This window comes from Neolamprologus multifasciatus, chromosome 10, assembly GCF_963576455.1.
Source record: "Neolamprologus multifasciatus chromosome 10, fNeoMul1.2, whole genome shotgun sequence".
In the NCBI taxonomy this organism is placed as follows: Eukaryota; Metazoa; Chordata; class Actinopteri; order Cichliformes; family Cichlidae; genus Neolamprologus; species Neolamprologus multifasciatus.
This window is the reverse complement of record NC_140448.1, coordinates 905,203-931,478: the sequence shown is the minus strand read 5'-3', so window position 1 is coordinate 931,478 and position 26,276 is coordinate 905,203. Positions and strand designations below refer to the sequence as shown.

Sequence of the window (26,276 nt, the reverse complement as noted above, 5' to 3'; positions counted from 1 at the left end):
TTTAACCAAAAGGCATTTCCAGTAGAAATGGGCTGACATATCCTGAGCATAACCATGTATAATATCCACTGAAGTTAAAAAGAGGTGCTTTGCAACATTAAACTGCAGTGTGCCAAATAAAAAAGTCAAATACGTATTTTCCAGACCATAAAGTGCACGGGATAAGACACATTAAGCGAAACAAAGCAGTCAGATAAATCAAACTTTATTCAACTCATTCTTCTTGCTTCCTCCACTTCTGTACCATCGATTCATTAATGCTGTATTCTATCACAGCTGCTCTATTTCCATGTTGTTGCAGTCTATTAATGACTAACCTTCTATTGTGGATGGATTATCTCAGTTGTTGTCCTGACTGAAGTTTGATCCGTTTACAGCATCCTGCCATGTGATTGCATTTGTCTCTTACCATCAGGAACCTTCACGTTAACTTTTATCGAGTGGAAAAGTGTTAGCGTTTATCCTCCAGCTTCACTGTTTATGTTATGCTAACATAGCTGTGTCGCTAGCGATCACGTAGCACATCATTATATACCACCTAGCCCAACTTCAGTAACCTTACAAACGTCACTGCTGTTTAGTTTCCTGTCTTCATTTATGTTGGAAGTGATCGTTTTATTAAAGATGAAAGAATTTAGACAATTTTTAACTCTCAGTGATGCTGCAGTGTTCGTTTGATTTGGGACCTGAAGCGGACGGACCCAGATTACTCCCAGATTTACGAGCACCTTAGTCTGACAAATACGGCAATAACGACGGCCCGCTTGCATGTTCTACAAAAAAAAAGTGCTTTGATGGTTATCTGACGGACAAACACCAAACCAGTTCCACATCACTGAAGTGGCACCATTTTTACAAACCAATTCTGGTTCATCCGTTTCACTCAACAATCCGCTTTCTCCCTTCTCATTCTCCGTTGCCGCCATGCTTTTTCGACCATGTGCGTATGAAAACAAAGGCACTGTGCATGTGCATTTTACCCATATTCTATCGCGATATTTCTTTTTCTTATCGTTGCCTAACATTGTACCGATATTATTATACCCTGAACGGTATAATATGGCCCAGCCCTACACACTATAATATATGTGCTATTTTTAGAAACAACAGTGCAAAATCTAGTAACTACAAATTAAATAAGGAGAGATCACTTGAAGGAATTGAATATGATTTACTGAAATAAAGAAATTAATGTATTTGGCAATTATACTCCAATGCCCCATCATGGCAGAACATAATCCAAGCGGTGACAGGATTTAAGACAGGACCCACCAAAGGTTTAAGAGCAATCTTATCAAGTCAGAGAAGTTCAACTCTATAGAATAACAAAACATGATTGTTAGCTATACATGACAAACATGCTAAAAATATACAACATAAATAGGCAAACTAAGACAAACCGATGGTAACGACCAACAGGAGTCCCTGGACTCAGCCCCTAGTAGTTGGGTCAAAGTGAGCTCTGTGCCTTTTTGTAGCTATCAATCCATGTATAATCCTCCACTGGAGGTCACTAACCCGCTTTTCAACAAGGGACTTATCTTCCATCTGCCCTTAGGGGTAAAGTCTGAACCAAAAACCTGTGTCAACCTCGACTCCCTGACCCCAGCTAGAACACACAAGTTCAGCACTTTAACACAACTTTGATACAGGTGCTTCTTCCCACATGAACTGAGAACACCCAACACAGGTGTTCTCGGAGAAAGAAGCATTCCATTCTCTTCATGTCAATTATCAAAAGCTGGAGCAGCTGAAAGCACTGGAAACATGTACTCATATCCATCATGCCACTGGTCAGCTAAATCACGATTGTCAGCAAACACTGTGTCACAGGTGGCCCAGACCTCTTCCAGGACCTTCTTTAAGATTCTGATGGACTTGATGTTAGCAATGTTGTATATCCTTTCTATCAATAGTCTTGTAAGGTGACCCAGTTTCTCAATCCCAGCTTGAATGAACTTGGTCCTTATTGTGGGTGACGACAGCAAACAGTCCCGTACAACTAAATCATTGTGAAACAATGGTTCTTCAAAAAGCCACAGCCTAGGTCTAGGGTCAGGATCATGGAAAATCCTCAATGTTTTCCAAACATCCAACACTAAATGATAAAATGGTGTTAAACCTGTTATATTGAGCTCAGTTGTTTTAAGCAAAAATAGATGCATGTCCAGTCCAAGATCTCCAGCTTTCTGGAAAAGCAGCAAAGCCAAAAGCAGCCATAAAGCAGCTTCTGAGCAGTAATTTGAAGGCAGTGGTCTTGGCCATGATATCTACAAGTCCTTGTACCCCCTCTGACACAGAAAGAAAGAGTACAGATACCTTAATCCAGTGCTGCCCAGACCAGAAAAGTTTACAATAAGAGCTGAACATCTTTAACCAGCCCAGCAGGTGGAACCAATACTAGTAGCTTGTGCCACAGGGACGAGGCAGCCAGATTATTGGCAATCAGAGCTCTACCCCTATAGGACAGCTGGGGTAGCAAAGACTTCCATTTAGACAATGTGGACTCAACTTTTTCCCGTATACCTTCCCAGTTCTTTTTCTCACAGAGTTCATTACCAATAAAAAGTCCCATTGTCTTAATACCATTCCTTCCCCAGCACAAATTTCATGGCAGGGCAGGAACATTCTCTGCACACCATTCATGCACCAATAAGGCCTCACTTTTGTCCCAGCTAACTTTGGCTGATGAAGCCTTTTCATACAAAGCTAAGCTCTCAGTTCATGCATATCATGCTGATTACTAACAGAAATGTCAACATCATCACTGGTGGTGGTCAGAGGGCCTGGTGGCGCCAGTGTCCGGCAGCCTTGCCTCTGTCAGTGCGCCCCAGGGTGGCTGTGGCTACAATGTGACTTGCCATCACCAGTGTGTGAATGTGTGTGTGAATGGGTGGATGACTGGATATGTAAAGCGCTTTGGGGTCCTTAGGGACTAGTAAAGCGCTATATAAATACAGGCCATTTACCATTTACCATCAGCATAGGCAGAAACAACTACTAAATGAAAATAAAAGAGGTTCAATTGCTAAACTATATAGCTGACCTGAAATGGGACAACCCTGCCTACAGGGTTGCTCAACCCACCTGGCACCTTCACCACCACCTTCTCCTGATCAATAGAGATGATCCCCACATTTAGGTCATATGTCTCACAAATAGCAAAAACATCTCTCATAGTAAATAAATTGTTTAACATAGATCTGCCTGGAACACAATACGACTGATCCACTGGAACTAGGAGGTCAATAAAATTTTTCAGTGTTTTGGATAACACCTTTGAAAAAATCTTATAGTCTGTACATAAAAGAGGCAAGAAGCTGGAAGTGTACCCCTAACAAAAGAACCCTTAAAGACACCCAAAAGGTCTGTCCCCAATGAGTTCTAGAAATTTTTTTAAAAATCTGCAGGGAAACCATTTATTCCTGGGGATCTCCCAGATGCCACAGCTGTCGTAAGCTCCTCTAATGTCAAGTCTGTGTTTAAAGTTTCCTGATCCTCGGAGGTAAGTTGAGGAAGCCCTTGAAGAAGTTCTGCTACCACTGCTTCATCGCATGTAGCAGAGCTTAGCATAAAACTCCATTGCAAGCCCTCTCATCTCTGCTGGATTTGTTGTAACATGGTTGTTTGGCAGACGAAGGCAGACTATCTGCCTCTTCCATGCGACTGACCTCTCCAAGTGTCGTTGGATGCGTCCATATCCTTGAGTTTTGTAAACCGAGCTTGAATTAGAGCCCCTCAGGCTCTCTACCGAAGAAGAGTACTTAACTCCATTCTTTTATCAATCCACCCATCCATCCATCCATCTGGGCGCAATGAAGCCCATCCCAGCTGTCATAGGGCGAGAGGTGGGGTACACCCTGGACAGGTCACCAGTCTGTCGCAGGGCTAACTCACATTCACTCTCGAATTCACACCTATGGGCAATTTAGATTAATCAATTAACCTATCCCACTAAAGACATGCACTTAGTGGTGGGAGGAAGCCGGAGTACCCGCTGAGAACCCACGCAAACACGGGGAGAACATGCAAACTCCAGACAGAAAGACCCCAGCCTGATGGCGGAATTGAATTGCGGCAACAGTGCTAACAACTGTGCCACCATGCTGCCCATTATTTTATGATACAATAAATCCTGCAGATTATTTTGAGCAATGGAAACACTCTCCAAGTGTGTTATTTCCTGTTACAGTTTCTGAACTACCCTCCTAATATTGTCAGTGGATCTATAAGTACACTGCTGGCAGAAATACCCTTATTTGAGCTTTCCTACCTCCCACCTTCTAATTAGAGGTTGAAACTCATGTTTCTTTGATCTCCAGAGACCCCAAAATAATTTTCATAAAAGGTAAAATCGTGTACCAGTTTAGTGTTGAAATGCCAAAAGGTTTTCTGTTTTCCTGTAGAATTAAGAACCAATTCCATTAAAATCATGTGATGAGCTGTAAACATACTTGCCAATCTTGAGACCTCAGAAAAAAATTGAATTTTACAGTGTTTATTTATTGGATAAAATAAGTTAAATGTCACCGTTATTGTCCGGCCGGAAATAGTGGGGGTGTCCAAATTCAGAGGCTGCATCCACCCGGACCCGGACTTCGCAGGCTAAGTGGGCCGGGTCCTCCAAAAGCCGGGTGGACCAGAAATGAGCGACTGAAATTGGACGGTCTAGCCTTCAGAATTACATCACGAGCTTTCTCGGTGGAGTGAAACTCTGTCGAATGCTCCTAGCTATCTAAAATATAACCGGACGTTGGCGTAAACTTTCGATCATCTCACACTTCTGTTTAATCAGTTTTCTGGTTGACGTTTATTCAGCTGTGTGAAAACCCCGGAGGAACCCTCCCGAGGGATTAATAAAGTTTTATTTAATCTAATCTAATCTAATAACTTTAATCTCAGCTAAACCGATTTACTCACGAACAAAAACAACACAGAAAAAGGCCAAACAATAACATGTTTAAGTTATTTAAGTGACTTATATATCATCTTTAACCTGAGTAGCGAAAGACCGCGGGGGTTTGAAAACGATGTGCCGGGAGTTTGCTGTTCTCCCCGGCTCAGATATTTGAAGTTCACACAGCTACATTCTCACCTGAAAATATGTTCAAAGTTAATTTTGCGAACCAGAAAGAGTAATAAGAGTAATATTAAAACTAAGTAGCTGCAGTAGTAGTAGCCATTGTTGGAAACTGGAATTGGCTGGACCAATCTGGGATTTTTCAATTTTGTTGTCCAGGTGGAAAATTGAGAGAAATTCAGGATTATCCTGGAAAAATCGGGAGGGTTGGCATGTATGTCTGTAAACCCAACGGGAACAATGCAGCAATTCACAACGCGAGTGATATAAGAGCCGGAAAGATAAAACCTGTCTAACCTAGCTGCATGGCATCTATCTTCAGCTATTCTGACCCAGGCTTACTGTCTACTCATGGGATTATTTCTTCTGCACATATCAATTAGGTCCATCTTAGTTAAAACATGAGACAAGACGTTGGAGGACTCGAAATGTGTTTCCTTGCCGGTTCTGTCCAGGGTATAATCAACACAGCAGTTCCAATCTCCACCCCAAATAATGCATTCACTGGAATCTATAACACTTAAATTGTCTTCCAATATTTTAAATTGATTTTTCAGTTCTGGACCATAACTTGATAAATACACATTAATAAATTGAATGACAACACCATGAATTGCTGCCTTTACTTGTAAAATCCTTCCATTAATATATTCTGCACTTGCCAAAATCTGGATGTCCAGAGTTGGTGAAAATAAAAGTGATAGAAGGAAGAAAGAAGGAAGAAAAGCAGTGAAGAAGAAAAGGTATATAAGAAACAGGAACTCTCTCTGCAGGAGGGGGAGATACAGGAGAGGTGGAGGAAGATCTCAGCCTGGGCTTCTATTGTCTTATGTAGTCTGGAAGATGAGTGGATGATGGGGTGGGTGCAGTTTTCTCTGTGGTGGGGTTGGGTGGACTGTCCCGGGCTCTGTGGGGCCGGGCGGCGCTGCTGCACTGGGCCCCGGTTCGGATGGGCCTGGGCCCCCTTTCCCTGGCGGGTCGCGGAGTATGGGGGTGCCTACTGGGGTCAGCGGGGGAGCTGGCCCCAGGGAGGGGTCACTTGCCCCTCCCTTCCTTCCCTCCCCATCTCCAGCTGCCTCCCTCTTCCCGCTCCACCACAACCACCCACACATGCAGGGCCTTGGGGTAAAGGTGTGTCACCAGGGTGCAGAGGAGGTAACCCCCCCCCCCCCCCCCCCCGTCCCTTTCTGGCTGCCTCTGCCTCAATTTTATCCCACAACTTAGACATTCACATTACTCACACTCTCATTACACATACATATAGGATCTTGGGGGTGGGCACGCTACACGGAATCCCAATTACCATCAGGGTGTACACCTCACCCCTGGCGTCGTTGCCCACCTCTCAATTTTAAATACACGTAGACATTGAGGGCTAGCAGGAGGGGCTATGCGCTTACCTGCTGCTCTCTGGCAGGTAGCTCCATGCCCTCCTGGGTTTTAAATGCACCTTAGAACACACATACATCAACACTACAATGAGCGGGTGGAGGGAGGTTTGGAGTCTTCTCTCACCCCCGTTCTCTGCGGCCTGCTGGAGCGGGGGGCTAGGAGGAGGAGTTGGCCGTCCGACTGCGGTCCGGAATGTGGGGCCTCCCTGCTGCTGCGGAGTCGGGGCGGTCTGCTTCTCCCCACCGCAGGGAAAAGGGTAACACCACCTGGGTCTGGGTGCAGTTCCCCCCTCCAGGGGCAAGGGTACCTAGACCCGGTTCGTAGAGTACGCTTGGGGAGTGTGATTGTGTGTACAGCGTCTCTTTATGTCTGTCTCCACGTTGGTTGAGTGTGGAGTAAGTGCATATGAGAGCATGAGGGTGGGAATGGATGTTTGTATCTGTGTGTGCCTGTATGTATGTGTCTATATGTCAGGTTGGGTATCAGACGCCACCTCTCTGGGGACATCTCAGGCTCTCCAAGGTTTGGAGGCCTATCTCCCCCCACCACTTCCCCTGCCGGGGGCAGACTCCCTCAGACATCGGTGCGTTGGTGGTTCTTTGTGTCCAGGGAAGGGCGTCCAGGTACACACCGGCTCACTCCTTGGCGGCTGCTTATCGGGGCCTGGAGCCGGGGGCACCCCACCTCCACTTTGGAGGTGGGGTGCCCCCGGCCTCTTGGCCTGGGGCTCGGTCACTCAGGCACAGCTGGCTGCCGGCGGAGCTCACGGGCACGTCACTGCAATCCCCCCTGGATTGTGCTCCGCGGCTGCTGAGTGACCCCTCATCTGGGACTCTCCTCAGCTCTTTCTGGGACAGTGGCGCGGCTGCCCCTCTGTTGGTCTTCCTTGGTCTCTTGTGTTCTGGGGGCCTCTGGATGTCTGGAGTTTTGATCTCCTCCATACCTGCTTCATGCCCTGGAGGACGGGGCAGTGGCTCCCCACACCCTCTAGCAGATCATTACATGAAGGAACCTTTTAAAAAACAAGCGCGTCCATGCTCGCAGGTGTACACACGGGTGATCACACACACAAACTACACCCTTTTTGGCTCCTACCTCAAAGCACACTGTGTGCTGTCGATCTTACAGCACGTAAGATCGACAGCACAATAATATTTAATATTTAGTATTTACTGTCATATTCCCATATATCATTGTGATGTTGTTTATTCTATTACACTCGTTTTCTTCTGCTTGTTTTCTTTCTCAACAGGTGATCCAGGTGATCGATATATGTATTTTTTCTTCTGCTTATTCTGTTGGTTTTTGTTTTTTGCCTTCTCCCCCGTCCCTCTTCTCAGCTGTTTTTCTTTCCCTCTTTCTTTCTCCCTTTTCTTTCCCCCAGTCAAGTCTGTCCCGTATTTAGCAAGTGAAAATAAAATAAACAATAAAAGGTGAATCAAATGGACCATTACGGCAAAGCAAAGTAAATCCGTTGGGCATCTTTCTTCGCCTTTAGACAATAATTCTGATGGCAAAAGAGCCAAACGGGACAGGCAAAAAGAAAAAAGAAAAAAAAGATTCCACATTTTCCTCAAATGACTTTTAACCGCTCTTTCCCTCCGTCCTAAATTAGTAACAAGTTTCCTTAAACAATAACCCTTCTTCTCATCCAGGAGATCCACACCAACAACTTTCTGTATTGTCTTCACAGACTGAATAAACTTGTCATCATAAAAGTCTGCTACCAAAACTGATCTCACATATCGTCCAAGAAAGAGTTAATTTCTTCTACAAAGGTTTTGGTTTACATATTTTCAGTTTGGAAAACACTTTCCCCAACAGAGAAACAATCCAAATCCGATTCATAATTGTACTCTGTTTGCCACAGTTGCCAGATTAGTGCATCCACATTGAAACAGCCGAAAATGCTTACGCTCCAGTACTGCACATGCGTGAAACGCAAGATGATTCGACCTACCTCATTTCTGTCTGCCGTTTATTTACTTTCCGGCTCTCTGAAACGTCACGGCAAAATGTTGAGGAGTTTTTTAAATGGTCTAACAATGAGGTGGAGTTGTTGCTGCGGGTAACACAAAAGTACAAAAGTACAAAGTTGTAAAAGCAAGTGAGAAATAAAGAATTTGAAGAAAAGCTATCTGGAGAATGTACAAACCGTTATTAATCTTAATAGGGCTGTCAAAATTGAGAGCAAACAAAGCAACTGCTGTATAATGCGCTCTGCTGTCTTAGTTTAATTGGTCACATGACTGCATCACATGACTAAAACGTGTCATCGTTTTCGAAAAGGCTTGCAGACGAATGGTAAAGACTTGCAGATGTAAAAAAGCGGAAGCAATTTCTTGCGATTGTGCAGCTTTCAGACTTGATGCTGGTAGCTAGAATTTGCAAGAGGAGGACAGGCTGTAGCCCTAGGAGAATGTGATGCAAGATCTGTGACTCTTGCTTACGCGGTAGAACTTCATGGACTGGGATCAAAATGGGATTGACAAAAATGAAATTGAAATGATTTAGAGGCCACTAGTAAGCTAAATTACATGGACACGACTGCATGAAACAGAATACTTTGAACTTACATACAGATTGTAAAGGCTTGCAAATGTGAAAAGCCTAAAGGAAGCTTTTACAATTACACATTACTGGGCTGAATGCTAGCAGCGAGAATTGCCAGGAGACTGGAAGAATGGAATGCAGAATCTGGTACTCCTGCTATTACATAAGAGAACTTCATAGACAGGACAGGGATTATTATGGAATTGAAGAAAATGATTGAAAGGCTAGCGCGCAAAATGACATGGATGGAAGGAGTCTGAAGAGACTCTTTTCTTTTGCACCAGTCAATAAAAACAGAGGCCAACTCGAGAAGACAGCATTCACAAGGTGGAAAGCCGACTGAACAAGAGATTTTAATCACAAAAAATTGTGATTAAAAAGGCAAACATATGCTTGTCACTTCTGTTTAGTCAAACCAAGGATAAAAGTATTTTGACAAGAATGTTTATGTGGGTTTTTTTTTATGTAGTTATACCGTAAAAATAATTATTTTATTACATCAGTGTATCATAGTTGCTAGAACATTTCCTTATATCAGCAAGGTTCGACAAATATCCAAGGGAGAGCGTCAAAATTACAAAATGCAGTTGGGCGACCGTGGCTCAGGGGGTTGGGAAGCGCATCTGTAACCGGAAGGTTGCCGGTTCAATCCCCTGGTTGTGTCCTTGGGCAAGACATTTTTCCCTACTGGTGTTGGCCAGAGGGGCCGATGGTGCGATATGGCGAGAGTGAATGAATAGTGGCATTGTAAAGCGATTTGCGTTCCTTGAAAAGCGCTATATAAATCCAATCCATTATTATTATCCAGCATACAATAGTTCCCATTATTCACTTTTTGCCTAGCTAACTTCAGTTCATAACCTCTCTACCTGTCACGGGTTGCTGGGGCAAGCCGTGTATGAATTGTTAAAGGACCCAAGATGCAGACTGTTTCGGAAGTGAGCAAGCTTTATTAACATGAAGGTGAAACAAACAGGAACGTGGTGGACAAAACCAAAACCTAAGAGTAACCTAAACTGGGAAAAGCTAAGCAAAAACAAACCTGAAACCTTGAGACATGAAACAGCGATGCAAGGAGAAAAAAAATGCGGGGAGAATGCACAGGAAGATGGCGGAAGATACACAGAATGACGGAGGGGAACAACACAGACGAACCAGCAATGAGGACGAGGAAACACACACTATAAATACACACACCAGTAATCAGGGGATGGGAAACAGGAGGGATACACACCTGGGAGACATCACAGCTGACGAGACAGGGGAAACGTAAACAGAACGCACTGACATGTATGAGGGGCCGTACAAGCCAAAATTCATTCTTTCACTCTCACACACATATATTCTTCTTTCACACACATATATTTTCACTCTCACACACATATATTTTCACTCTCACATACATATATTCTTCTTTCACATACATATACTTTCACTCTCATGTAGTTTTATTTTAATTTTTATATTTAGATATTTTTATTCTCATGTTTACACATATTTAACACACACATTGCAATATTGTGCTCTCCTATACATGTATTTTAATCTAAATATTTACACATTTGCACTCTAACAAACATGCATTTTCATTTATGCATTCCTACATTTTGCTCTCATTTACATGCATTCAATATGCATTTAATCTTACAAATAATATATGTATGTAAGAAGAGAATGCATACATGTCTGAAGAAAATATATGTATGCAAGAGAATAATGTATGTGAATGAAAGAGTATAGTGGAAACTGAAGGAGTTTAATGGAAACGGAAGGCTGGGTGTCTGTACCGCTGTGATTGGCTGAGAAGCACGTGCGGGTCATTTTCAAGTGTCTGACAGCATGGAGGGGGGAGAAGAAACTCGAGTTCTTCAGCAAGCTGTCGGGGTGTTAAGAAATATTTTATCATCTCCTGAAACGGTCAAATCGTTGTCCTCGTCACTTGATCGAGATGGGACGGGCTCAACTGCACCCAGTGTTACCCATAGCACGGTGGAAAGTGAGATGAGGGATGTTTTTAGACCAGCTAACACACGGGTTGTTTCAACAAGCCAAGTAGCTACACGGAGTTCGACTGGAGTGGGGCAGTCTTTGCGATATCAGACCCAGAAACACTTTGGCAACTGGAACTGCAGATCAAGGAAAAGGTAAGAACAAAACAGATTGCCACTTAACTGTACAACTGCGAAATACAAAATACGAAATGTGCTATGCTGATTTAGCAACGCACTTTGTTACCCTTATAAAATTTTAGCCATAGCTAATTTATTCAGCAGCATCCACATTAAAAACAGTAAAGACCGGGGCATTTATTTCAATATTAGTGGCTGTTTGTACTTGTGACCCGAGTGTATGTTGATGCTTACTTTAAGATTAATTTATACTAAATCTTCTTTATTAATGTGGGAGGTGGTAGCTACATTAGCCTGCTAAATAAAAGGTTGGGTTAATTTTCTTGTTATTTTTGTTTAGTTTTGTATTTATTTATTTATTTTTTGGGGTAGAATTTTAATCTTGCTAGAAGACATCAATCCAACTCTGTGTTGTGAGTGGATCAATATCTGTACCACTGTAGAGGTAGATAAACATTGATGCCAAGTCATGCCTTCAGTCCAGTTTCTACAGTGTGTGTATGAAATAAGAAAAAAGAAATATGATTGGTGTCTTTTTTGTTCTTTACTCAAAGTAAAAAGTAATAGCAAATGTTTCTTTGTATGCCTCTTTGTAGGCATATTTCATTTTAAAGAGCAGTAAAAAAAAAAAAAAATCCTTATGCAGTTTATTTTTTGAGCTTTTGTGATTGAGGGGGCCGCACTGTAGTTGAACTGGAGCATTTAGATTTTCTTTCATTGTACTATATATATTGTAGGAATGTTTAGCTTATTTTAGAGTTTAGGAATGTGTTAGAAGGATAGAATTAGTGTAAAGACACTGACACTGCCCTGGATGTAAATAAAGGCCTGAGTGTGTCATAAGCTTAGGAGTAGATTTCTAGGAGACCCTCCCCCAGTTGAACTGTGTAAGTAAGACAAAGAGGAGTTAATGCTGAGTGGAAATTCCCCAGAGGATACCTGGGTGGGGGTCTCAACATTTGTAACTGGATAACTGTGGTCTGAAAGGGAGATGGGTTTTTATGACCTCTAGGGAGTCACGTACATAGAGACACACACCCACAGTGCTTTAACTGTTACGCACACATATCCACATGCACACTCACTCATGTGCACTCACTCTCGTCTGAAGTACAGGAGTCAATTAAAGTAACAAAAAGAATTTGTGTCTAAAAGTGTGTTTGTGGTGTGTAGAAATCGCGGCAGGAGGCCGTGTCACGAATTGTTGCAAGCTGTGAAGTCAATTGGGGGGTTTAATTTGGTTTTATTTTTTATTTATTTTTTATAGAAACCTCAGTATCCAGTCCGTGGCGCAGTTTGAATAATTCGTGAGGCAAATGTGGCACGATCTGAAGATCGTGAGCCTAATTGTCCTATTTAGGTTGAGGTGTACAAGAGCGGACGGAACCCGCTCTTTGTGCTGATTAAGGCGTTGTCCTGAATCAGCAGAGGAAGTGTCTCGCAGAAAGTTTGAATGGGACTGCGAGAAGCATGAGGTGTGTGTGAGCCAGCCTCGAGGGGCGGGTTCGCAGGTGAAACAAAGGAGGAGTAAAATGTGCATGTGTATGTGAGAGAGAAAGAAAGGTGGGGGCGAGTGACCAGCCTGTGAGTGTATGTGAATTTCTTGATGACAAAAAAGGGAGACAAAGTAGATTAGTTGATTTTCTGTGAAATAATAATAGTCAAGAAATCATAGTGATCAAATAGGAGAAAATGAACTAAAATAAATAAAGAAAACTAAAACAGTGGATTAGTGATGAGGTAATGATAAATAAATTGATAAAATTAACAGTGACATTTAAAGGTGATCAAGTATTCAAGGATGAATGGAGAATTTGATTGCTGACTGTATGAGAGCTGTTGGGGTGAAAGGAAAATGAGGTTGGAGGAGTGAGTTAACAGGTTAATGTGTGGGTGTAAAACAATGGGGTAATAAAAGAAAAAAAAGAGAGAAAGAAAATGATGAAAACAAAGAAAATAAAAAGTGTGGAAGTGTGAGTGGGAAATTGTCTCCAACTGGGGGAAGCAGTGACACTACAGGTCACCTTCTTCCCCTGCTGGACACAAAACGAAAACATAATTTGGAGTGTTGTGGATAAAAATAATTAATAACAACATCAAGAAGATTTTTTGTGTTTGCGGTTAAGAACAAATAAAAATTTCATATTTGGGGTTTAAAGTCAGCAGAGTTCAAAACAAAATAAGTAGAGATGTGTTGCTTTAGGAGTGATGAAAACATATGCAGTCACAGTGAATAATGAAAGTCTCTCAGTCTGTCGATTACAGGTGGGGAACGGACCTGGATCAATTCTCCATGGGCAGCAGTCGGAAGAAAATTATAGCTTAAAATTATTAGAAACAAAAAAAAAATAGAAACACCCAGCCAGAATTTTTTGGCTGAATTGTTTTGCAGCTTCCCGTCCTCATCCTGAACAAGCAAGCTCCAAGGAAGCTAATCTCTCCCTGAAGACACAGAGTGCAGTTCCAGAAGCACAGCCATGAACATCAACAGTGGACAGCAGTCCAATAGACAATACCAGAGTCCTGAGCAGAGAGGTCCAGCAGCGCTGTGGGCAAACGGCATCAGAAAGAGAAGATCCACCATCTAGATTGGATGGATGGAGATGCGTTTCCAGCAAGCTCCAACTTCACTGTGTGTGAAGGACCTTTGACAAGACTGTCTGAGTTTGACATTTGCCGTGTTTGGAGCAAGATGGCAATGAGAGAGACAGTGGGACAAAGAGATACACGGGACAAGAGCTGAAGAGAACTGACTGCCATTGGACTGCAAAGTGGGAGAGGAGACCAACGTGAAAGAAGGAGCAGGTTAGGACACAGACGAATGCTGTTGTTTTAGTGCGGGGAATCAAATTGGGTTAAGGAATCCGGGGAGACAAGCGGCTGCCTGGAAGTGGAGGATTGACACAGTGTCCAGACCACCACAAAAGGGGGAGGAAGACAAGCACTGAGGTATGCAAGTGTACTGTTAGAGGAAATGGAAAGACAATACCACACATGCACATGATATGTACTAGAGGAAGCACAAAATAATACATAAAGTGGCACACATCCAAACAGGGTATTTGTAGAAGGGGTTAACAACACACAGCGTGGTTGCCGATGGTAACCTGTAAGCATTTGGGGTTTAGCTGTGCCTGACTATGACAGAGTTTTTCATTTAGATGTTTCTGAAACAAAATTTGGAGTGAACGGAGTTTTGTTTCAGAAAAAAGGGGGAAGGTACATAAAAGGACACACAGAAATAGAAAATGTATTAACCTGACTAACACACACACACACATACACACACACACACACATGTAATGAAGCTCATTAGAATCAAACACAATTTTAAGTAGGCAATACGGTTACTATCATCCAGTCTGGTTTATTGAGTGGGTTGAGAATGAATTAGTATTATTTTGGGGAACATGATAGCAGGGGTGAACAGAATCATGCAGCCAGAGTTCATTTTTTGATTTTTTGTTTTTGTTTTGTTTTGTTTTTGTTTCTGAAGTATGGGGAAAGTTTTACCATGGCACCAAGTTTTAGATTTGGTGTTTTCTCACCTATAAGAGAAAGAATATTCTGTGACAAGTCCTAAGACCGGGCTTCTGTATTTTTTATTTACTTTTGTTTTTCAGTTTTATCTGTTATTTTTCATTTTATATTTATTTTTTGAACAGTGCACTGATTTTTGTTTGTGAATTTCTTTTCTTTAAGCAGATCTGCACGACGGGAATTAAAAGTGCTACACGTCGTCGAGAAAATTGTTGCAAGTGAGTTTCTCCACATTAAAATGGGCTCTGGAGAAAGCCACTTATTTGGGACAATTAGAAAATGAGAGTCCCTGCCTAAAAAGGATTCAGCGAGGTAATCCGATCTAAAGTTCTTCTTTTTCTTTTTGAAATGACGTCATTTTGCTGAGGGTGGAGATCAAATGCGACGATAGTTTCCACTATCAGCAAAGAAAGAAAGAAAGGATGAATGAATGAATGGAAATAAAAACAAACTGACTGACTGGTAAAAGCTGACAAGACTTGACCACGACTCAAGGTTAACCTCCACCTAGACAGGACAAAAGGGTGGATGAATTTATGTGTTTCTTTTTACAGGAGCAGAAAGATGACAGCAACATCTGAGGTTGCGTGAGCTTTGGCCGTACCAATTTAACTTTGCCACTTTCTGTGTTTGTTAATCTACCAGGGGTGTGTTATTCATGGGCTTGTGTTGCTCACAGAAGTTACTGTGAGAAAGTGTGTACACACCTGCGCAGCGCTAACATTTGCATTCTCTTTTCTACAGCATTACAGTTCTTCATGTGATTTGATGATGTGATTTATAACAGAACAATTGGTTGATGTTTGTTTCTCTACTACAGGATTGATGATGCTATTACACTGTGCTCTTGGGAAAATGTTGAATACTATAGGGGAGAAGTGAATATAGTGTGAGACATATACTGTGTTGAAACCAGTGTCACTCCTTTTACAGCAGGCTTAACTTTATGGCCTTTTACGGCACCTCTGGAACCTGTCGACCTGTGCCTGACCACCAGGATTGTCCATGTGAGCTCCTAATGTTTGTTTTTTCTAAGAGTGCATGTAGAGGATTCAGCAGAAAACAGACAAGTGACACGAGAAAACAAATAAGAGATGCAGTGTTTATGGAAAAGTTTAATATAGAGCTCACTAGCTGGCCAGTATTGAGCTCATAGTAATAAAATGAGTGAAGTGAAATTGCTTCAGGAAAGTCACTGATTAAATTGTGGAATAAATTGGGATGATTCATAATTTGGGACAAATTATGGCAATAATAGTGATTTAATGATTGGAGAAAACCTGCACATGATACTTGTCTTTTATGTTGAATACTTTATTACTCTTATGATCTACAGTTGGTTGCAAATGTGAAGTTTGATTTAACAGATTTGTCTTGCAGGATACAGGATACAGGCTCCAGGCGGAGCTGGGAGTTAAACAAGCTTAACATGTAACTGCTGACTAATGTTTTTACACAGGGTTACAGGTTGGAGTATGGCCGCTCCAAGTGGGAAACCCTGTAGATTGTTTTAGAGAGAATACACTCAAAAAAGTCAACTAAGGCAGTTGTTTGATTAATTCAATAGACATTTGTCTATTTAACATGAACATATTGAGTTTAGGTTTTTAAATCATTATCAGTTGTTGGTTTAACATAAAATAACAAAAAGTTTAATAAACTAGATTTGCATTCTTCAGTTCAATTAAATGTAATTATTTTAAATCAACAACTCTAAAACTGATGCCTAGTGCGCATGCTCAAACTTCCCAGAAGTGAAGAGGCGGGAACGCGTAGAAAGTTTCCTCTGCGGAATCTTCCACAATACAGGTGAGTAATAAATAACTGAAAATATCTTAGTCAAACGAAGCTGTTCCGTCCGTTAATAGTTTAACAATGTTTTTTAATTCCAAATGTGTAAGTTGTCATTAGACAGCGGGAGTGGAGCAAATACAGTGAAAATCGGGTATTAGATGGTGCCAGTCAGTACCGTCTAATACCTGATTTCTACTCCGCTCTGGCTATATTTATATTATTATTAGCATTTCCATTTCATTGTTTTTCTTTTTTTTTTTTTGTTACCCGTTTTTGCAGTTAGTCTTATAGTGTTTTTAGCGGTTATTGATATGTTTATTCAATATTTAACACGTTTGTAATTCACTTTCAAAGTAAATGAAGTTAGCTAAAGCTAGTATGGTTGTCTTATTGAACTTTTACCTAGCTCTGTTTGCATTCACTTTGGTTTTAAATGACGGTTATTGCAAGACATGGTCTTTCTTCACTTTTTTTTAATTATCATTTGCATCTCTCTCTCTCTCTCTCTCTCTCTCTCTCTCTCTCTCTCTCTCTCTCTCTCTCTCTCTCTCTCTCTCTCTCTCTCAAGCATTTGGCCACTCAGTAATGCAAGTTAAACTAGCGTGCGCGACTTGCTAAATATTAGCTGTGTCCAAATTCAGGGGCTGCATCCCTCAAATTGACTTGAACGCTAGTGCATGGGAAAAAGAGCATAAGCACGAGGTCAGAGGAAAAGGCAATGGCAGATAGTTATGAAAATTGCCTGTCGGACCTATACCGCAACTACCAGCATCTTTATTGCATAGTGTGAAACACTGCTATTACATTTGGCAACAGATTGGATATTTATCTGTGAATTTTATATTGCAAGAGGTATTTATATGTATTTGTATTTTTTTTATATACATTTGGAACAATGTAAAAAAAAAATCCACTTTGGAATTTTTATAAAATAATTTTGTCTGTTTTCTTTACCATAGTAACACCACAAAGAAAGCTGACCCCTTTTTCTGATTGTTTGTGCCTCCTCTTTAATACATGGTAAGTTTTTACCATCATATATTTTTTTTGATAGTTTTATGATTTAATCAAAGTGAAAAAAAGGTGCCAATAAAACCATCCCTAAAACTGCTTCTCTTTTTTTTCTTTCAGTGACTTTTATGTGGCAGTGCAAGGGTTGTTCCATCAGGGAGAGTAGTAGGTACAAATTATTGAAACACTGTACAGGGCTCGCAAAATCGCTAGCCCGACGTCCCGATGCAAGCGATTTTTCCAGTCGGGCTACCAAAATCTATCTCTGCCCTGCCCGTCGGGCTGTCATAGGAAGGGAAAATATATGTCAATGCTTTTGCATTCTTTCGGAAATGTAGCTGGGTAATTATGTCATTGGCATCGGTGAGCCACTGTCAATATGTGACATATTGAAATCGCGTTTGAATTTGCGCTTGTTTTTTGCTTTCACTTTGCAATTGCACGAACTGTGTGTAAAGAGCGACAGTACTGATTGGTGAGTGATGATAATTTGCGCACCAATTCCTCTGACATCATCTTATCAATCGTTAGCTTACTATGCAAACATGACAAGTGAAATCTCCCGCAGCAAGCTTAAACATGTGAGAGGTTGATCGCGTAGAGAATCGCTGAGCGTTATGTGAGTGCGTGTGTAAAAGCAGCAGGATATATATTTTAGTTCTGCTGAGCCAAATAAGGCAGGTCAGGGTGAAGAAGTGACAGCCAAAGAAAAGCTTACCACAAAACGGAAAAGTTATGACAAATCAGACTATAAGGCAAAAAGAAAGTGCAGCTTTATGGTTTCATGGACAAAAGAATTTCTGTGGCTGCAATATGACGAGCTAAATAACCAGGGCTGCACATAAGTGGTCCGCAGGTGCGCATTCGCTGTCAAAATAAAAAAACGCGCACAAGATAAGAAGTTGCAACGCGTGTTTGCGTACATAAGATTTTCTGGAGGAGGACAGATATTTGTTTAGAACTCTTAAAGATGTCAAGGAGCTCCTTTAAGCAATTACTTTGGTGTTCCTCCACCTCCAAAGAAATGTCAGAAGGAGTCCGAACCACAAAAGAAGCGCGTATTCTCGGAAAAGTGGTTGCAGGAGGTGAGCTGGCTTCAAACAAATGATGAACGCACAGATGTGGTGCAGCAACTTCTTATCTGGTGTGCGTCTTTTATTTTGACAGTGAATGCGCACATGCGGACCACTTATGTGCACCCGTGTAAATAACATAATGTTCTGCCGGTTGTGTTGTTCGTTTTCCCTCGATTTCTGAGTCGACAAGCGCTTTCGTTACTGGGACCAGTAATTTTAACCCTGGAGAACCCATGGGGTCAGAGCCGACCCCATGGGTTTTCCAGGGTTAAGAAAGGCCCCCATTAGAAATGCATTATTGCTCAGTCTGCAATATCTTTCCCAGAACAAACACCAATTGCAAATAACATAGTAAAAATAAACCTGAAAAATCTGTTTAGACCAGTGTACTATGTTGCAAAGAGTGAACTACCACTGGCACAATTTAGCAGTCGTTGCAAACTTCAAAAAGCAAATGGCCTAGATCTTGGTTCCACTTGCCTCTTACTTGTGACTTCAGTGGAAATTTCAAATTCAGGATCTGACACAGACTGATTCATGTTCTACACAGACAGCACTGATGTCTGCATGGTCTTCTAAAAGCAGCTTTAGTCAGCTTAGATGTGAAGTGAGTGAAATATACAGTTGAGTTTTTAATCAATGTATTTGTTCTCTATTGCAGATTGACAAGGAGTTTCTGCGAATCACCACAAAGCCTCTGCTATCTGCTTTCTTTGCCGAGCTTGACCAATACGTGCCACGCTTAATGGAAATCTTTCTGAGCAAAGGAGGGACACCTGGAAAGAAAATAAGAGGTCTCATGCTTGCCATCTCCAAGGTTTGTATTAGGATTGAGTAGACTTTGTCATAGGCAGCAAAAATAACTTTTATTTGGAGATGAAGTTGTCAATTTTGTTTCGGCTTAACAAATGGTACATACCAGGTTCTAACCTAAAGAATAATTATGCAAGTTAACTGATTACCCTAGCTTTAAGAAAAACAGCCTGGTTTTGGCTCATATTATCTCCTCCTCCTCTCCAGCATGACAACATCCATACCAGACGAGCATGCATCTTGAAGTCTTTGTGCATCTACCTAAACGAAGACTATGAGAAGTTAATAAAGGAGTACTTGGTGAGTCATTGTGACAGCATATGGACTGTAACATTCTCAAACAAATTGTGACGTTGCCTCAAATGCAAATCGTTAAAATTAAAATTTTGAGATTAGCAACAAGACACCTGGTATTGGGGAAAGGATGTCTTGAATACCAAACAGTATTAAGCGTTGTAATAAAGAATTTCTGGAATTTGGCATTGGAAGGAAAGAAATTTATGCATACCGTAGTTAAACTTGATACCCAAACATACAATGCATTTAACATGCATCAAGACAATATTGCTTTTGAATCTGTACTTGGATTAAAACAAGTCCTGTTGTTTTTTCATTGCTATGGTCATCAGTATTTGTAAATAGAAATGTCTATGAACTTTGAGCTGTTTAGTACTAGCACTTCTATACCTGTTTTATTTTAGCAGCTGAGTTAGCCTTTTCTCGAGTCCTGTTCCCCTAAGTTACTCTTGCTACGTCCGGCAAACAAATGGTTTCCTCTGCGCACCAACGGGTACCCAAATGTGCGAGCAGACATGCTTCATAATGTTCGGTGCATTTACCTGGGAGTGGGACCATCCACACTGTTTAATCCATTCACGTTGTTTTTGACTTTGTGAATGGAATGAACACAACTCCTCCAGACACAATCTCTCGGGGTATCGGTGGGCACACCGTTTCTCCATCTTGCTTGAGGTTAATGTTTGTCAGACACAGTAACGGTTGCTATAATGTGTAATTGGACAATGGGCCTTTCGGGGGAGGGGCCGGTGAGAGGTCAATTATGCCACCTCTTTTGACATGAGAGGTGTATTTTATAATTTATGTATTGGAGTAATTACTAACAACTACTTTAGTGGTGTAATTTTCTGTTTATTACTTTGACTACTTGGATTTTATGAACAGCATAGAAACAGTTGTTTAAACAATCTCTTAAATTTTACTTTGTTGTCTTATATTTTTTCATGTAGGATACGGACAGCGAGGCAAAAAGCTGCATGGAGCAAACTGTGATGGGGGTGTACGTCATCCAGAAGGAGGGTGCTGAACCTGAAGATGACCCAGAGGGCGTTGGTGTCCTGATTGAGGGTGTGGAGGCTCTCACTGATTTGGGTAACATTGCACAAGCATGGGCTCTGTTGTTTGGACTCATATACTGTTTGAACCTGAGCTACCCACCAGAACTTAAATGCACCTTTGAAGTCCTCCAGAAGATACTTTTAAATTTTGATGGACAAAAGCTCTCTTCAAAGGCATAGTTTCTGAAAAACAAGCTTATGGGGTGAGAGCACTTGAAAATGACTGATAGGTCTTGAATGGTTCATTGGTGCAATGGTGATTTCCAATATATAATGTTAATATTTGAGTTGTTTATATTTTTTTCTTTCATTTAAAAAATATTTTTTTTAAGTTTTTGGATTCTCTCTGTTGGGCAATTCACCTTTTATACAGCACTGCAGATGATTTTTGTTTGTCCTTATATAGATGGCTCAAAATGGATCAGAAGTACTGACAGAAGTACTGTTCTGTTAATTATTTTTCATTTAATTTTGAGTTTATAGTATAGGTACTAATTCACACATACCATAATGCTGTCATGTGTTGAATGAAGATATCATTGGAGTGCTTTAGTGCCCCCCTCCTTTTTTTCCCCTCCTTTGTAGAACAAGGTTACCATTTTACAGAAACTGCATTGAGGGGTTTTCCCAAAGAAATGTTCATTGTTGTTTTTAGCTGCACTGTTACTATGTTGTGTTTATGTATCAAGGGCCTGTAAAGTTTAAGACCACTGCCACCTGTTAAGTTCACTGTATTATTGTGTCCATTTTGCTTGCTAGCATGTTTTAAAACACAGAAAAACTATATTGCTAGCTGTGGAAGACTGCAACCAAAATTAAAAGATAAATACAGAAATATAAAAATTGGTCAAACTAATAATTATTACAATGAGATACACCAAACAAATATAGATTTTTATTTCAAGTAATTGCGTTTGAAAAAAAATTGTCATGTCATTTAATTTGATGTTAAGCCTTCTGTTTCTATTTTAGTTTTACTTCCTAATTTTTTTTTTAATCCCTATATATTTTTTTTACCTATGGATTTTTTGTTGTTGTATTCCCCCCAAATTATTTCTAATATTTTTTTTTTTCCCAAATTCACACAATAGTAACATGTCACATGTTTTAACTTGCCAACTGGGAGATGTATTATCTTTTAGTTTAATATTTTAAAATACAGTTGATATATTGAGCAAATTTTGCATCTGTTTTTAGTTGTGGAAGCTTTGGTTCCAACATATTACCTATGTAAATAAGTATTCTAACGTTTTACCTTTTGAAGTGGCATAATGCTTGCAGGTGTACAAAAATGGTAAGCTTTTATATTGTCCACTAAATCCAGTTAATAAAGTTAATGTTATCATAATCTGATTGTGACTTTTTTTTCATCAACCCCCATATTGGTTTATTAAGCAAGACTTGCAGTAATTGCCTTGATTAACAAAGTAGTTGTTGAAACAACAAGATTTAATTGTGTTTTCCTACACTTTTTTAACTTGTGTAGAATGAATTAAAACAAATTTCACTCTACATACTTAAATAAATCACTTCAAATCAATGTAAGTATACTATGTTGATCCAACGTAATCTGGTTACATTAAACCACCAAATGCTAAATGTGTTGGTTTGACATGATCGGAAATGGTTTATTGTACTTGGTTAAATTGTGTGCAAAAAGGGTGCCATGATTAAATTGTGTTCATCCAACAACAGATTTTTTTTGAGTGTACCTCTTACAAAGACTTTCAGGAGAATATGGACTTTGCATTAGGTAATACACATGGTTTTGGAATAGCTTAATTCCTGGTCAGGTTAGTATGCTAAACTGAGCTTTGCACTCAGTTAAATTAATGAGTGTCAATCATTAAGTAATTCTAATGGAGGGGGGGGGGGGGTGTTGGTTTGAATATCATTGCATTTTTTTTCCCAGACATCAAACAAAAAATGTTCCACCTAAAACACCAACTAACACACTTGAGACCAAGCTGAATTTACTTTATATCGCCATATTTCATATTTCACCCACCTATTTTGTGATTGGAGGCTCTGTTTTTGCATTGACCTTTTAACAAATGTTAATTTGCTTCAAGTCTTTTTGCTTGTCAGGGTACCTTTCTACAAGTATACAATAGTTATAAGGACTAACATAATTCAATTCAGTTTTTTTTTCATTGCATTAATTTATGTGCATTGTGATTATTTTTGTTTTCTAGCTTTGTACTTTTTTGTTGCTTTTATTCTCTGGTGTTCTTTAATATTGTTTATCTGACACTTCTATTCTATTTGATCAGTGATCCATGTTTGATGTATTTACTGACTGTATTAATGTTAATGTTATCAGTTTGAGTCATCTTGTTCAAAGACAATACATCTGGTGATTGTGATTACCAAAAACCTCAATAGAATGTGGTTGCACAAATTAATTTTTTCTTTTAACAAGGTGTTTTAAAACAAAACATGGTTGTAAAATCTCAACACACTCACATAATACAACTCATAAATTCTTTAAAATTGTATACAAACCGTCAACATGCATGTAAAGGTTGATAGTAGCATTCTTGATATTTAAAGCTGTGACTAAACTTCTAATAATACTGAACTAACAACAGTCTTGGAACTGTATTCTTTTTAAGCTGCACAACCACAATTACAGTAAATGAAATTTCTCCAGAGGCCTTATTGATATTTTAGGATTGTCTCTCAAGAAAACGAACGAGGTTGCAAAATAAATCTATACCGTTATTGCCATCATCTTCAAATGGATAAAAGGTCGAATGGATCAAAGTTGAAGTGTAACCATCATGGTGTCACTGATGGAAATGTTAATTGATGGAACAACGACATTATTGTGTGTCTCCAGCTCTGGCAGTGGTCTGCATTCATCAATACCAAAATCATTTTCACAAATACCATTCATATTTGGGTTATGTATTCCTGCATTGTTGATAATGCCCCTTTGCCACAACTGAAGTGGGGTTTGCCCTCCTTGTGTTGAAAGTCCATGGTTATTCCACTGGTTCTGAAATTCTGTGGCAGCTCTTTCAATACGTGGCAAATATATATAATGAAGACAAAATAAATGGACCTCATTAAGTGAATCTAATACACCATGCTCCTCCATAAATTTGAAAAGATTAACAAAATGATATGAAACCACTCGATTTAATTCTGCCCATAATCGCCCAATTCTTTGATTATGCACAGACCTGCCAGTGATAACACTATGCCTGTTCAGTCCTTGCCTGTAAAGCATGAAACGGGCAACACCAGTGTTTTCTAGTCCATGATCACATCTCACTCTGGATGGCATTCCAAAGTTCTGAACACCAACCATGAACACTGACAAAACACTTGATGCCCTGTTGTTATCTAAACACGCAAGGTAGATGATGGTTCTACTGAAACCATCCACACAGCCATGGAACACCATCCTCCATCTCACAAGTTTGTGGTTTCCATCTATATGCCTATAGAAAAATGAAATAAGTATAAGTTATGTATGGAGAAACTATGACATGGTCAAGGATATGCACAAGTTAGTACACGAGTAAATAAAACAATGAGTTATTTTGCTTTAGATATTCCATTTCGCTATAGAATTAGAATCAAGACTGTTTTTCTGTTAGAATTTTCTCACCATAACTGATTGGGGGAAAGGAACACTGTACAGTCATCGACGTATTGCATTGCGTCTTCTGAGGGAACGTCCAAAGGGGTCAATTTCTTGTAGACTTTGTCTTTTACGCCACCTTGCGTAATGCATAACCCACGTGACCTCAAGCTGCCATGCACATATCGTTCAACTGCATTTGTGGTATACTGAAGAATTTCCCTAACAACCCTGTTCAGGTTTTCATTGGATAATGTTGCATAAGTCAGTGGCTCAATGCCAAGCTCCTCTCTGTGCCTGTACAGAGTACGGGAGCTAACCCCTAAGCATGTTGCAATGCTTTGCCAGTTCATTCCAAGAGATACTAAATGAGATATTTGCTCTCTTGAAATGCTGTATCGCGGTCGACCTTTTCAATTCAATTCAATTCAATTTTATTTATATAGCGCCAAATCACAACAAAAGTCGCCTCAAGGCGCTTCATAGATACAGAGAAAAACCCAACAATCATATGACCCCCTATGAGCAAGCACTTTGGCGACAGTGGGAAGGAAAAACTCCCTTTTAACAGGAAAAAACCTCCGGCAGAACCAGGCTCAGGGAGGGGCGGCCATCTGCTGCGACCGGTTGGGGTGAGAGACCTTGAGAGCAAGTCATGAGAGGTGGAGGTAGCAAGACAAGTCTGTTCTCAGATGTAGTTCCTTGTCTGGTTTCATAAGCAGTCAGTAAAAAATTTTGCCATCCATTTAAAGACTGTAATGTATTCACTGCTTCTCTATTTCTTGCATTGTCAACAAATCTTGAGACGGACAAAATTCCAGATAAGGTTTGAATGTGATCACCAAGTTCTCTATGGAGCCTCTGACAAACAAAAGAATCTGTAGCTTCTCTTTGAATTTGTTCCAAACATTCTAACACATTATTTTAAAAAGTTCTAATGTCATTTTCATTACTACTTACTTGACAAATTAACTGCAATACTAGCAAAGAAAGCAGGATGACTTTGAACAGCTTCATTGCTTGGTTCTTCTGGTTTAGGTCTGGGTATGGCAAGTAAGTTCTCCAAGTCTATTACATTTCCTGGTTTAAGAATGACTTCCTGCTTGGAAGGATGAACTCCCTGTTATAGGAAATGCAGATGTGAATGTCAGAGTGTATGTATGCAAGGGTAAAGGATAAACACTGGGATTGTGTGTATATATATATATATATATATATATATATGACTAGAAAGGGCTGCACCTGCAAGGAGAATAAATATATGTCCACATAAAAATATGTAGCATTAAGAAAAATAGAATACATGTGTGTGAAAGGAAGATTAATGGATGTATGTGAGAGTAGGGCTGGGCTATATCATACCATTCACGGTAATACCGGTGTAATTTTGGGCAACGATAGGAAAATGAAATATCGCGATAGAATATGGTTAAAACGCGCATGCGCACTGCCTATGTTTACATACGCACATGGCGGCGACGCAGAATGAGAAGCGCGAAAGCGGATCGTTAAATGAAACGGATGAACCAGAACTGGTTTGTAAAAATGCTGCAACTTCAGTGGTGTGGAACTGGTTTAGCTTTCGTCTGTCAGATACACAACAAAGCACTATTTTTGGTAGAGCATGCTAGCGGGCCGTCGTTATTACCGTGTTGTTTGGAAAATACGGCACACTTAAAATCAATCCTTTGATTTTTCTGAAAATTGACAGTGCCCCTTATAATCCTGTGTGCCTTATGTATGAATTCTGGTTGTGTTTACTGACCTCGAAACTATTTTATGTACACGGCGCTCGAAAATCTGTCAGATGTTTTAGAACGACTTTGGTAAGCTACGCACCCGCACCGCTTGATGGATTGTTGGAGCATTGCGGCTCCGACAGTACGTATCACCTCGCGGAGTGATACGTACTGTGCTTCAACATAATATTACCGTATTGTG

The 26,276-nt window shown here is 40.3% G+C and overlaps 2 protein-coding genes and 2 long non-coding RNA genes across 6 annotated transcripts in view; 1 reads left to right on the top strand and 3 right to left on the bottom strand.

Moving 5' to 3' along the window:
- LOC146509298 (uncharacterized) overlaps nt 1-7,128 on the bottom strand; it is a 44,538-nt gene extending 37,410 nt beyond the window's left edge. The window contains exon 1 of the long non-coding RNA XR_014876334.1: nt 687-7,128. This is a non-coding gene — a long non-coding RNA (uncharacterized LOC146509298). The remainder of the gene's footprint in view (nt 1-686) is intronic.
- ntm (neurotrimin) overlaps nt 1-26,276 on the bottom strand; it is a 384,314-nt gene that overhangs the window by 250,530 nt on the left and 107,508 nt on the right. The window lies entirely within an intron of this gene.
- Nucleotides 17,491-21,815, top strand: LOC146509297 (uncharacterized). The gene is made up of 4 exons (XM_085173872.1): nt 17,491-17,508; nt 19,237-19,392; nt 19,596-19,688; nt 20,636-21,815. The coding sequence occupies exons 1-4, from the start codon at nt 17,506-17,508 to the stop codon at nt 20,921-20,923; spliced, it is 540 nt and encodes a 179-aa protein (XP_085029998.1). The 5' UTR covers nt 17,491-17,505; the 3' UTR covers nt 20,924-21,815.
- Nucleotides 21,318-25,526, bottom strand: LOC146509296 (uncharacterized). Its single transcript, XR_014876335.1, has 2 exons — nt 24,977-25,526; nt 21,318-24,744 (listed from the first exon to the last, which is right to left on the bottom strand). It is a non-coding gene; the product is annotated as an uncharacterized LOC146509296 (long non-coding RNA).